The 13,507-nt window shown below is 39.0% G+C and overlaps 4 protein-coding genes across 5 annotated transcripts in view; 2 read left to right on the plus strand and 2 right to left on the minus strand.

Annotated features, from left to right (window-relative positions):
* The window catches only part of tufm (Tu translation elongation factor, mitochondrial), a gene marked incomplete in the record, with an annotated part of 14,431 nt that extends 12,313 nt beyond the window's left edge, over positions 1-2,118 (minus strand). Inside the window, 3 exon segments of the mRNA XM_014023222.1 lie at positions 114-252; positions 334-380; positions 2,064-2,118. Of these exon segments, the coding sequence (XP_013878676.1) occupies positions 114-252; positions 334-380; positions 2,064-2,100 (223 nt within the window).
* A 601-nt stretch (positions 2,119-2,719) lies between these two features.
* Positions 2,720-7,266, plus strand: hspbp1 (HSPA (heat shock 70kDa) binding protein, cytoplasmic cochaperone 1). Its single transcript, XM_014023224.1, has 8 exons — positions 2,720-2,865; positions 3,082-3,203; positions 3,436-3,643; positions 3,757-3,981; positions 4,163-4,318; positions 5,795-5,891; positions 6,109-6,220; positions 6,974-7,266. The coding sequence occupies exons 2-8, from the start codon at positions 3,084-3,086 to the stop codon at positions 7,052-7,054; spliced, it is 999 nt and encodes a 332-aa protein (XP_013878678.1). The 5' UTR covers positions 2,720-2,865; positions 3,082-3,083; the 3' UTR covers positions 7,055-7,266.
* tmem86b (transmembrane protein 86B) lies at positions 7,076-8,995 on the minus strand. Its single transcript, XM_014023227.1, has 3 exons — positions 8,761-8,995; positions 8,378-8,621; positions 7,076-8,227 (listed from the first exon to the last, which is right to left on the minus strand). The coding sequence occupies exons 1-3, from the start codon at positions 8,809-8,811 to the stop codon at positions 7,776-7,778; spliced, it is 747 nt and encodes a 248-aa protein (XP_013878681.1). The 5' UTR covers positions 8,812-8,995; the 3' UTR covers positions 7,076-7,775.
* A 1,145-nt stretch (positions 8,996-10,140) lies between these two features.
* aspdh (aspartate dehydrogenase domain containing) lies at positions 10,141-13,454 on the plus strand. Of its 2 annotated transcripts, none has more exons than XM_014023225.1 (8): positions 10,141-10,189; positions 10,294-10,351; positions 10,443-10,587; positions 10,672-10,756; positions 12,374-12,523; positions 12,688-12,911; positions 12,992-13,155; positions 13,253-13,454. In XM_014023225.1, the coding sequence occupies exons 2-8, from the start codon at positions 10,297-10,299 to the stop codon at positions 13,288-13,290; spliced, it is 861 nt and encodes a 286-aa protein (XP_013878679.1). In that variant the 5' UTR covers positions 10,141-10,189; positions 10,294-10,296; the 3' UTR covers positions 13,291-13,454. The 2 variants fall into 2 exon arrangements, with proteins under 2 accessions (XP_013878679.1, XP_013878680.1); XM_014023226.1 differs by having other exon boundaries at positions 12,992-13,131.
* The last annotated feature ends 53 nt before the right edge of the window (positions 13,455-13,507 follow it).

Raw genomic sequence — 13,507 nt, forward strand, 5'->3', positions numbered from 1 at the left:
ATATCGGTATCGGACAATTCTCAAAGTTGTAATATCGGTATTGTATCGGAAGTGAAAAAGTGGTATCGGGACATCCCTACAATTTATACTGTTTGAACTTTAAAAGACCCAACCTTTTGTAATGGCTGCAGTTAGGGTGGTCTTGCCATGATCAACGTGGCCAATTGTTCCAATGTTCATGTGAGGTTTTTCCCTGGTGTATGTCTTCTTAGCCTCAGCAGCAAAGGTGCGCTGATTGAAGGGCACAGCACACTACACATACAAAAAACAAAAACCTGAACACACAAATCCCAGCAGAACTATCTGAAACCAGCAGTTTGTCAGCATACGTACCACTTTGATTGAGGTCTGAAGCAAGCGGGGTGGAGAAAGCTTAAGGACTGAAAACAAAAAAATAAAATAATACTGACTTAAATATATTATTGAATGTTCTTTTTAGATCCTCGTCATTTTTACAACAATCTACTGAAAAATATCTTCAAACGTAATTRGCTGCATCAGAAAAGATTCTAAATATTAAAGAGGACTGGACCTTTCAGAYTTTAAAGTGCAATCGTTTAACACACACTAAGTCAGTGCACATGACGAAGCTGAAATTAGCTTCCGATTCCAGCTTCCGATTCGGGAAATGACTAAAGGGATATTACAACTAATTTTTCACTACCTTGCACGTGTTTAACCTGCTCTAGCTCAAAAACTACAACACCTACACTCTTCAAACCAGGACTAGATTATTCTACACTAATAGAAGAATATTTAAAAACATGTTTGGGATTTGGGAAAGCTTTGTCTGATTTGTGAAACTTCTACAAAGTTTGTTTTTCATTGTTTTTATGCAACTGGACCACATTAGATCTGGTCCAGCTCAAAAACCACAACACCTGGACTCTTCAAACCAGGACTAGATTATTCTAGACTAATAGAAGAATAATAAACACTAAGCTTGAGCTTTGGGAAACCTTTGTCTGATTTGTGAAACATCAATAAAGTTTGTTTTTCATCGTTTTTTAGGCAACTGGACCACATTAGATCTGGTCCAGCTCAAAAACCATAACACCTGGACTCTTCAAACCAGGACTAGATTATTCTACACTAATAGTGGAATGTGTAAAACTAAGTTTGAGCTTTAGGAAACCTTTGTCTGATTTGTGAAACATCAATAAAGTTTGTTTTATTATTCTTCTATTAGTGTAGAATAATCTAGTCCTGGTTTGAAGAGTCTAGGTGTTGTGATTTTTGGGCTGGACAAGATCTAATGTGGTCCAGTTGCCTAAAAAACGATGAAAAACAAACTTTATTGATTTTTCACAAATCAGACAAAGGTTTCCCAAAGCTCAAACTTAGTTTTACATATTCCACTATTAGTGCAGAATAATCTAGTCCTGGTTTGAAGAGTCCAGGCGTTGTGGTTTTTGAGCTGGACCAGATCTAATGTGGTCCAGTTACCTAAAAAATGATGATAAACAAATTTTGTTGATGTTTCACAAATCAGAGAAAGCTTTCTCAAATCCCAAACGTGTTTTTTAAATATTCTTCTATTAGTGTAGAATAATCTAGTCCAGATTTGAAGAGTGTAGGTGTTGTAGTTTTTGAGCTAGAGCAGGTTAAACACGCGCAAGGTAGTGAAAAATTAGTTGTAATATCCCTTTAGTCATTTCCCGAATCGGATGGATAAAACAAAACGAACTCCATAACATCTTTTTATTTGGATATCTGGGCCGGAAAACCCAAGGTTCAAATCGTGGAACATCTGCAACTGAGAAGTATGAAATCAAAGCTTGTTTTTTGTAGATTAGTCACTAATAGTTCTACAATAGAAATACAAGAAAATATATTATTTCGGTCTTCATCGGCATTAGCTTTAGCTAAACCTCTTGTAACGTGACCTTGCGCCGGTATCGGAAGAAGCCAACCTTCCTTGTTTAGTTTTATATTTCTGCAATTCAAGCAACTTCGTGCACTACTTGTGACATTAAATATATATATATATATTGTTTCTACTTGACAGGCTTGCATGAAGCCATAAAAAGTCGTACAGTAGAAAAGAAAAAAATATATTTTACCAGAGAAACATGCACGCATCCCAACAAGCAACGCCATCTTGGATGGTTAAACAAACCAAAGAGGATGAAAATGACCAAGAAAATACTCTGACTACCAACAACGCTGTCGCAAGCCASGAACTGAAATCCTGGCGCAGATTAGTTTTTCTKTGGAAGAAATCTATTCTTTCTTCTGAAATTTGTTGACATACAGCACATTTGATTTGATAAATATGTAAAGATTTAAATGTTGTATACATTTCGAAAATGCCATTTAGGTACAATAAATATATTGCTATCATGAAACCAAATAAAATGAAGCCTCCTGTTGTTATCATTATGATCATCATTATTAAAGATTTCAACTATAACAATGTATTACATTACACACATRTCCATGCCTGTTTAAAGAACAAAAGTCAGGGGTTCATTTCAAACCTACTTATAATCTTTGTAAATTACGCATCAACTATGACGAAATTACATTAACTATCCTAATATAATAAAGTTTACGAACATGGCTTTTCTTTATGATTGTTATATCAATTGTGTTTTAGGTGTACATTAATTTTTTTAAATAGCAGAAATTAGTTATCACAAGTAAACACTAAAATGAATAACACAGACCGTAGAAAAGGTGAATGGACACTTTTTGAGTGCCCGTTGGGTTCATCCTTTACGGTAAAAGCATGGCGACAGACTCATGCTGTTCGTGAGCTAGCTAGAAAGTTCTAGCTCTTCGTGTCTGTGTTCATATAAAGAGAAAACCGTGTAGCGCACAGAGGATCAACGATTTACATACCATTGGTGGGATATTTAACAGGTACGTATATATTTTTGTTCATTCGATTTTCTGTGTTGACTCGCTGACTTGTAAAAGTAGTTTTCTACTGATACAACTGCAGCCCAGAGGAATCAACACAGTCAGACATCACCATGTTTAAACCTTTTTAGGAATAATCTTAGCCATCTTTATTGTTAATAATGCTATTTATAGAATAAATTTGTCTTACTGGAGTTGTTTCTTTGCCTGGTTTAGTCATGTCAGGAAACAGGCAGAACAGGAGATACCCCCAGAACCTTCAGGGTGTCCTTCAGCTGGCAGTAGATGCTGGTTCTGCAGCAGAGGGTCCTGCTCCTGTAGAGCCCATGTCAGAGGAGGTAAGTTTTTCCAGCTTTTAACCCTGCCTTAGAAGATACTTCAGCTAATGAAAGGAGCTGTGCAGTTAATTTTATTTCCTCCAAACGTGTTTATGAACAATACATTGCTGAATGTAGCTCTGACACAAATCATCAGCCTAAACAAGTTCATGATTATTGAACGTGTGTGTGACTCAAACATCTGTCATCAGCGGATTTTAACTCCATCTTGCACGTTTTGTCTTTGCTCCAGAGGAAGACGTGGCTGAGAGAAGCTCTTTCAGAGGTGTGCAAAGGCCAGATGGATGAGGTGGAGCAGATGAAGCAGTGTCTGGTGGTTCTACGCAAAGATGAAATGGGTGAAAAAGATCAAGATGATGGGGATGACGATGACGAAGATGAACGGGAATCGGCCTTTGAGATGTTGTCTGAGTTGTGTGAGAACCTGGACAATGCTAGAGGTTTGTGACCTTAGACTTGATATCCCTGCTCCGAAATCATTAACTCAGACATGCGAGTTAGATTATGGATGAACGTAATGGATGCTGATTTAATCTGTTTCTGCACTTTACAGATTTTATGATTCTCGGAGGGCTGGAGCTATGCGTCTCCAGGTATCTGTGTCATATCCAGAGCGGGCTGAGGTGGCGGGCCGCCCAGCTCATCGCCTCCTGTGCTCAGAACATGCCACAGGTGCAGGACCACCTGCTGCAAATCCAGGTGCTGCCAAAGCTGCTGCAGCTGACCGACTCAGACCCAAATCCTACCGTCAGAGTAAAAGCTCTGTATGCTGTTTCATGTGAGTTGATCTTCATCAAAGACGTGTAGAAACATAGCTTCAGAAGTCAACTAAATGTTGTGATGTCAGTGACCAGTTTCCTTCAGACGTCTCAGATCGTTTGAAGTGTTGTGGCAGCACGTTTTGGCCCGTGTGTGTGTGCTGTGTTGCAAATAATCATCTCTTCGCTGTTTTACTGTAGGTCTGGTTCGAGAGCAGGAAGCTGGGCTCCAGGTGTTCGTGGCTCACGACGGCTTCTCGGTGCTGATGAGAGGCATGCAGTCAGAAAACGAGAAGCTCAGGACCAAGTCTGCATTTCTTCTGCTCAGTCTGCTGACCTCGCACCCTGAACATAAAGGTACGAAGTGAAGGACCTCTTTAATTGGACGACTCTTTAAAGGGATCCATGATTAGTTGTAACATTAGACTTTATTTGATAAACATATTTTAACTGTAAAGTAAAGACTGTAAAAATACTGTAGGCTGTTTTTAGTTTAGAAAATTTTTAAATATATATTTTAACACGGACAGAGCCATTTTATTTACATACAAAGATTCTGGGTAAATGATGACGTGGATAGGTCCTCGGTGTGAGCGAGCTATCTGAAGGTTAATCTTGGACAATATCTGATGATCAACTCTTTTAAATGAAACCAGAGAGCGTTGACAGAGAGGAGAAGGTAGAAATGACTCAGCCTGTAACTGAAAATATGGATGGAGGACAACAGAGCTGCTTCATGGAAGAAGAACCTCAGCTTAGCCTGTTAGCCTTTGCTCTAGTGCTGACGCTATATGTATTTGCTCGGCGCTAGCGTGGCAAACAAGCTAAACTGAGGTCCTCCATCCATATTTTCAGTTGCAGGCTGAGTCATTTTTGTGTTCCCCTCTCTGTCATGTGGATGGAGGACCTCAGTGACGAGAGGAGAATGTGTAGCACTGAGCTAATACATATATATGGTGATAGCATCGGGGCTAACGCTAAAGCTAACAGGCTAAGCTGAGGTTCTTCTTCCATGAAGCAGCTCTGTTGTCCTCCATCTATATTTTCAATAGAAACTTTTAGTTTAAAAATGATAAAACCTAAACATCCTACGGTGTTTTCATTTTACAGTTAAAATATATGTTTATCAAATAAAGTCTAAAGTTACAACTAATCATGGATCCTTTTAATGGACTGAACCACACTATAGACTTTATAGTCTATAATGAACTTATCCCAGATTTCCTGTCTTCATGTTAGGGCTGCCACAAACGATTATTTTTATAATCGATTAATCACCGATTATTTTTTTCGATTAATCGACTAATCGGATCATACGTTAATTGAATATAAAACATACAGCTTATTGCGCCAGAATGCAGCTGCTATTGTATAACCATGGTTAGATTTTAGCTATATGCTAACTAAAAATAATTACTGCGGAAGGCAAGTTCTGCTCTGCAGATATTGCACAGGTTTCTTTTTCATTTTCTTAAAATGATCCCACACTTTTGAGCTCTGTTGCTGGGTAGCCATGATACTAGAGCCTGTCTGTATAATGTCTTGTGACGTCCACGGCCTACCCCAGTTACCACTACTGTGCATGTGTGTCAAGGACAGAAAGGCAGATGTGGCAGTGGAAGGTGTCAAAGCAGTTTGGAGAGAAAAACAAAGTAAAGAACAACAGAAAAAAAGAAAACAATTAATCGATTTATTAAATTAGTCATCGATTATTTTAATAATAGATTAGTCATCGATTAATCGATTAATCGTGGCAGCCCTACTTCATGTACACTTGTGTGTTTTTGCACATGGGATATTGTCAGTGATATTCCTGCATTTGTCTTCTAACAGAAACTGTTGTCTCCATGGGGATGGTGCAGCAGCTCGTGTCTGTTCTCCGCGCACCACATTCACCTTTCCATGAACACGTGCTGGGTGCTCTTTGCTGGTAAGAAACCTCTTTTGCCTGATGATTTTTTGATGCTTGAACAGCAGCGTTTGAAGACAGGAAATGATGAAATTGGTATTTTGAGTTTGTTATTGAAAAAAAAAGATAAATTGGGATAAAAAGAGTCTTAAGTACCTCAAAGTTGGGAAAAGATTTAATGTGGTTAAGTTGGATGTAGCATCACAGTTCTCAATTTCCATCATTGTTCTGGTTCTAGTTTGGTTGAAGATTTCCCACAAGGACTGAAAGACTGCAGGAACCCTGCTCTGGATCTGGAGGAATTACTCAAACAGCGAGCCAGTGATCTTCAAGGAAAGGATGAAAGTCAGGTAGATAAAACCTGCTAAACTGATCTTTACACCTCAAATGTGACCCATCACTTTGAATCGAGAATAAGTTGAAAAGTGGTATGCAGATATAATGTTTTGTTTAAAACATTTGCAGCAATAGCATTTTGTCAAAATATAATGAATAAATATCTAATCTAAGGGTCATTTCAGTGAAGTATCTGAAATATAATCCTAACCTCTTCTTAAACAGGAAACAGAATTTTTTGAAGCCCTTTTTTGAGCAGTAGCTACAAAAAATGATTTTGAGCAGAAAACCCTTCACTTTTTGTCATTTGTCCTGTGAACTGGCAAAGTGTTTTTTTCTTCTTTCCAGAGTATTCAAATATTGATTGAGGTATTCTTTTTAAAAGGACATCAACAATTCCTCATTACAATAACCTAAAAATAGGATTCAGACCAAATATCAATGAGTTATTCTGATTAGGAAAACAAATCAAGCTGTATCTTTGAAACCACTCATGATATCAGGATGATCTGGACATCAAAGTGTAGCTTTAACAAGCAGGAATCTGAAAAGGTGCTTAGGTCATTTTAACCTAATTTGACTCTGTCTTCAGTTTATTGTGATGGGTCACAAATAGGATTGTGTTTTAATGCTTAAAAAAATCACAGATAAAATACCTTCCAATAAAACTTAACTTATAGTAGTATCTGCTTAAAATGTTCTGTACTGTCTTGTGTCTAACCTTATTRCAGTTCTGCCCTCTGAAGTCATGTTTTTGTTGCCAACAGGAAGAGTTGGACTTCTGCGARCGTTTGAGAGTTCTGTGTTTCAGTGGGCAGCAGTCCGAAGACGTTGGGATGGATCGCTAAAGCAAATTTTTGTTTTTTTTATTTGTTTTTTTAACTTATGTATTTTTTTGCATATGTACAAAAAAATGCAACAGAACGTTGATGAGTTAAATTGTGGATGCAGAGTGATGTTTATGTCCATTTTTGACAGTTGCTGTTTATATTTTGCATGTAATCCAGGCGCAGGATTTTACTGAGTAAATAACTGCTGTATAAAGTTATTTTTCAAGTCAGCTGTTTTTAATTTGTCTCTTAAAGATATTTATTATATCTTTGTAACAGCTAGTTTTGATGTTAAAATACGTCCAAATATCAGTTTAGATATGTACATATCTGAATTTTAATTGTTGTAAAGTTAAGAAAAAAGACATAAATTCACAAAAATCCAGTTATAAATACAATTATTTACTGTAAACAAAAGAAATTCTTTCAATGGCTTGTTCAAAGCATGCCACTACATGTATGAGTTACACATTAATGTTTTACAAAAACATGTAACTATAAATCATAAAATATAACCATTACACACTGATATATGCTGAATGTTTTAGTTATGTCTGTAAAGATGCGTAGTATTTTTAAATGAGAATTAAAAAATACAAATTGGAAGCTCCTGGGTTTACTTTTTTCATCTTTTCCATTTGTAAAACTAAACTTAGACATGACTAGATCAATATTGCTTTGGTAGAAGGTAGTTTACAAAAACAGCTAAGGCACCGCTGAAGTCCCGCAGGGATCCTTGTTAGGACCGCTTCCATTTTGAAAAGTCGTCTTTATTCTCCACTGCTTTTATATCGCCCACAGCAATCAGTAGCTGTGCCAAATAATACGTCACCATAACGACAAGCTGACCATGCTGCATTGGTGGCAACACTTTAAAGACCTGCAGAGCGAGGCACACGTCGGACACTACGAAGGTCAAACTTCCCAGCAACGTCACCATACGGCGGGTTCTGATCGCTAGGACACCCATGACGGTGATCAGGACGACGTAGATCCCCACGCCAGGCGTCAGGAGGTCGGAGTCTGGTGCCCTCCGCAGGAATGGAAACAGATAGATGTAGAAAACTCCTCCTGTCATTACCAGGAGCAGATACAGAAAACGGGTCCAGGAGGACGAGGAGTATGTTGTGTAACGGCCAGATAGGAAAGTGAGCGAGTAGAGCAGATGAGCCACAGCAAATGCTCCCATTCCTAAAGAAAAATTAAAATCAACATTTAGTATGGAATGCTCAGTTTAGAAGTGTAGAGGCCATACTTTATGTTTAACAACGGACCTAATTCTCTTTGAAGCAGTTTAATTTGCATCTATCCACTGGTTAGTTATGCAAAAACAGCTCTTACCATGAATGAACAGCTCAGGCCACACCAAGCAGCAGTCACCGACGGCAGAAAAGACAAGTCCTCCTGCCACACCTAACGCACTCTGACCTCCGTTCCAACTCAGCACCACTGCAGCCAGCAGGAGAGTTGGGGCACATTTGACACCTGCAGACATGACTGATGGAGCCGAGTCAGGAGTCAGAAGGTAGAAATATAAAGCCGAGGACAAAAAGAAAGGCAAGAGAGAGAAAAGAAGAGCACAGGACTGGGAAAGAGAAACAAATAAATACAAAGAAGAGGTGAATGAAAAGTGTTTGCGTAACTTGAATTTGAGTAATTCTATTCTTTATGAGCACAAAGCAATAATTGACAAGACAATTCAGGCAAAAATGAATAAACTGTACCACATTTCTCTTCTGCCGCCTGTCGTAGGCGTGTGTCTCAAGAATATCCATCTCTGCTCTGTTTGATGGAACCGTCCTGTTTTCAGTCTCCTTTTCTGCCTTCGCTGCCTCCGTACGTCCTGCTCCTGTTCCTCTCGTCTCTAACCTCTGCTGCCTCTTCACTCCCTTACATTTCCACCACAATGAACTTTAGACTAATTTCCGCCGTCTGATTGTGCTCTGATAATCAATGTCTTCCCAGATTCATGTTCTCATGGACAAACGTCTGACCTTTGACCTCTGCACCAGTAATATGCTGATGACAACAGCAGCCAGGAGGGCAAAGTCAAATGACAGTGTGTGAAATAGCTAAAAACTTAAATACGACAACCTGTGCTTGACCTTTGAACTTAGGTGAGCTGCTTTTTGGTGCTGAAACATGCTCAGATTTTTGATGAAACTAATAAAAGCAACAGTTTCACCCGAAAACATTCTGATGTCAACGGAGAGTTTAATACTTCTGCTCAGGGTCAATTATTACAACAAATTATATTTATCRCCCGTCATCAAAAGGCAGCGTTGGAAGACACTGTTTGTTTTTGTGTGTCTGTTAGCGAAATATCTCATGAAGCATCGGGACACATTTGAATGAGATTGATWTAAAGCAGCCACTGGATGTTCATTTACAATTAATTATCTTTCGAAATCTTTCTGATTTAAGATGGCCACTCAGCTAATCAACATTGTCCAACACAGACATGGAGCTAAAATTTGATGTGGTAGTAGCTGAGAGTCACTCACAACACACACTCTGAGCGTGACGTCTCTTTTTATTACATGTGAATATGCATAGACTTGACCAAAATAGGTTTAATTCTAACATTTTTCAATATGATGATCTACAGTGGTGGGTAACATGACTTTTTCCAAGAAATGTTAAGCTTTTATTTATGTGGATGCTTTTGATTTTTCTTAACTGTATAATTATAATATATAATGAGATATATTTTAGGGGCTGCATCTCATTCTCAATAAACAGCTCCAAAAACATCTAAACCTAATCTTCTTAAAAATAAAATTCAGCTGTCTTCATTGACCAGAGTCACAAATGGTAAGATTATTTTTTTATAATTCTGACAAGAACATAGTCCCTATAAGACAAAACAAGCTGTTAAAGGGTCAGGTTTTCTTCACAAATTAAACAAAACCATTAAAATATGTATAATTTCTAATTTTTTTAGTGTTGTTTTGGCCTCTGTCGCTGGTCTGGAACTGAAATCTAGTTGTGTTAAGAAGAAACCCTCTGTCTAATAATTTCAGAAACAGGTAATGATTAACCAAGGCCTCTCAGATTCAAACTTTGTACTACGCTTACCCATAATTCCTAGAGTCGTGGCCGGTTTTCGCTCTTCATGGTGGAGACATAGACCTGCAGGTGCACGACTATCAGGTGAGCAGGGCAATAAATACAGATTGTTACACCAGTGAAGAGGCGGTTTGGGGATATCAGCATGTGTTTGTACTTATATGGATTTTCCTATTATCTCTACACAGAACATGGAAACCTGTTTCTCCACTCAGAGAGTTGGAGTTGTAGGATATGGACATCTAGGTCTGAAGTCCTCCATCAAACCCCAAACACACACTGCTGTATAAATGATTATAATGTTTGATAATAATATGTGGGTGGATGTGTGATTCAGGGCAGTATCTGGTGGACAGGATCCTCAAAGATGGACCTGATCTCGGTCTGATCCTGGGTTTTGTGTGGAACAGGAATTCTGACAAGCTCACGGGYTCAGTTCCTGCTGAGCTGATACTGGAGGACCTGTCGTCTTTTGGGAACAGGTTTTAGTGCACATCATAAATTTACACAGCAGCGTTACAATATTGATTTCTCTCATGATCATCAGCTAACACCATGTTTTACAGGCGGTGCGATGTGATTGTAGAGGTTTGCCATCCACAGATCGTGAGAGAATTTGGAGCCCGTTTTCTGTCCCAATGTAATTTTATGGTGAGATAATCTTCTGTTCAAGGATTTTGGTAGTTTGACGAAACAACTAATTTATTAGCTGAGGAAATTTTAAAGGGGCAATGTCATGTAAAATCAACTTTTTTTTAGTTTTATGTCATGTTATGTTATCCTCTCATGAAAAACATGCCCAGAGTCTTATTTGACTCATTCATGCGTGTTTGAGTAATCCTGTAGTGTCCTGAGGCAGCAGGCAGGGGAGCAAAAACAACTGGTTGGGACTAGAACCGCMTTTTGGGATCATCTCCTCCTCTGGGCTGTGTCTCCAAGCCGAGCTTCTTCATCACAGAGCACACACCTGCCCGGCCCGTGCTGAAATGGGCGGGACAGAAGCAGGAGGAGGTTCTTAAAGAGACAGAGGCCAATTTCAAGGTGTTTAGAAACAGATATGATGAGAACTCAAGTTTATTTTCTATTTAAACATAYAAACAACATTTTAATAACAACTAAAGGTGACATAGATATTTTATTATGGTATAGAATTTAAATATATGCCTGAGAAACACATAATATTGCCACTTTAAGCTGTACCAGACAWTAAAAAAGATGGATATATTAGCTTCTCTAATAAGTTTGAACTCTTCAAAGTTGGACAGAATGATCAGAAAATAGTTGGAAAAATTATTTTGGTTTACATTTGGAGTAATGTTTGGATTTGGTCTCTGCAGATACGTTTGTTTGTAAAAACACATTTGGTACATCCTTYCAGACATCTGTGCACCTGTATTTTCCATAAGTCTCACACATCTCCCCAATCCTTTAAAAWCTTCACTGGCTACCTGTTCATTATCGAATCAAGTTCAAAATCGTGGTCCTCACTTTCAGAGCTCTCAATGGCCAGTCGCCTGACTACATTAAAAGTCTCGTCTCCCCTCACAACCCCAAACGCAGCCTACGSTCACAGGATCAACATCTCCTAATGGTTCCCCACACACGTCTCAAGACCCGTGGTGACCGAGCCTTCTCCTCCATGGCCCCCAGGCTCTGGAATGAACTTCCTATCYATCTGCGCACGCTTGAAAGCATTGATTCATTCAAGAAATATCTGAAAACACACCTCTTTAAACAAGCTTTTAACTAATCAATTTCAGCATTTTTCTGCAGCCTGACCTTTTAGTGTCTGTTTCACCAAACCCTACCTACCGATCGTACAATTCATCATATTAATATATGTCAAACAGCCAGTATTTTCATCCAAAATCATTTCAATTTATCAAAAATGTATTTTTCTAAAATGTACCAACACTCCACAACCGGAGACCTGCATCCAAATTAATTTCTGATTTCAAAATCCTTCATCTTAATATGATAATATTTTACTCTGCCCTCCGCATTTTTGTCAAGGTATTATTTACTTGTTTTATTTTTCGGATTGCACAGTCTTAATCCTTTGATGGTTGTACAACTTTTATACCTTTTTGTTCCAAATTTTTGTATAGCCTGTTCTGATTGTATACAGTATATTTTGATTTGCCTCTGATTGTACAGCAACTTGTGAATCTATTTCTGTGATATGTAAATAAAACTTTACTTTACTATTTAGTTTATGTGCATGCATCTGTGGCTAAAACTAATATTTTATTGTTCTTTCTCCTTCAGGTGGGCTCACCCTCTGCCCTTTCTGACTCTGATCTGAATCAAAAGCTGCGTCAGGCATCTGTGCAGTATGGTAGGACACTTTATGTCCCCAGTGGTGCATTATGGGGAGGCCAGGACATCCAGAGGCTGAATRACAGTGGGACGTTGAAGGTATCACAAAGAGACAAACACAGTTAGCTGCTCTTTCAAAAATGAGAATAAAACCCCTTCATTCTGTCTAACTTTGTCATCTTGGGTCAAAATGTTTTGAGACCTCAGGGGTCACTTCTACATGAACAATGCAGCTGAGTGTTTGTTAAAATTCTTCTTTTCAGGCTCTGTTTATAAGAATGTCTAAGCATCCATCCTGCTTCCGACTTAAAGGAGACGCCCTTGCTGGCTGGGAGGAAGGAGAAGGCAGGCRGGTTTTGTTCAGAGGCTCGGTGGCAGAGCTGTGCCCACTCGCCCCCAACAACGTCAACACCATGGCRGCGGCGGCGGTGGCAGCAGGAACCCTCGGCTTCGCCGGTGTTCAGGGAGAGATCGTGTCGGAAACAGAGTGAGTCTTCCATTTCGAATCAGAACTCATGCAGGCGTTTTGTTTTCTGTTGATTTGATCCAGGTCTGAAATCCCTCCAGGTTGAAGGACTATCATGTGGTGGAGGTGCAGGTGACTGGGTCTGATGGGTTCTCYGTGCACACAGTCAGGAGGAATCCAGCCGGACTGGGAGCCGTAACTGGAAGTGCAACTTACCAGTCCTTCTGGAACAGTTTGCTCAGTGAGTCATTTCACCTAAATACAGGTGCATCTTTATCACTACTTAACATGCTTTGTCCTGTGTTGCACAAAACACAAAACATTTTTACTAGAATCTAATTCCAACTTATTGCTCCTYAAAGTTTGCAAAGGTCATGGAGGCAGACTTTACTTGTGCTGAAGAGGATGAGGAGGTTTACTTTCAGCATGGGTCGTAGATCCCCGTCCAAATTCCACATAAATTAAATGGATCATATTGGACATGCTGTATGGACGGTGGTGTTCTGGAGTCTCCTCAAACCCTGCGACCTTCGTGTTTCAATAAAATGGATACACACAACGAAAGAAGAGTCAGACATCATTTGTAAAATACTATCAGGTGTGTATATATATATACA

The sequence above is a fragment of the Austrofundulus limnaeus genome, unplaced genomic scaffold (genome assembly GCF_001266775.1).
Source record: "Austrofundulus limnaeus strain Quisiro unplaced genomic scaffold, Austrofundulus_limnaeus-1.0 Scaffold361, whole genome shotgun sequence".
Lineage (NCBI taxonomy): Eukaryota > Metazoa > Chordata > Actinopteri > Cyprinodontiformes > Rivulidae > Austrofundulus > Austrofundulus limnaeus.

What these genes read in the sequence shown, in the direction of transcription:
- tmem86b (XM_014023227.1), bottom strand. Translation starts at nt 8,811, where the DNA reads ATGGATATTCTTGAGACACACGCCTACGACAGGCGGCAGAAGAGAAAT. An exon ending in GGCGGCAGAAGAGAAATGTG is followed by an intron (nt 8,622 to 8,760) that starts GTACAGTTTATT and finishes TCTCTTTCCCAG; the next exon opens with TCCTGTGCTCTTCTTTTCTC. An exon ending in GCCTGAGCTGTTCATTCATG is followed by an intron (nt 8,228 to 8,377) that starts GTAAGAGCTGTT and finishes ATTTTTCTTTAG; the next exon opens with GAATGGGAGCATTTGCTGTG.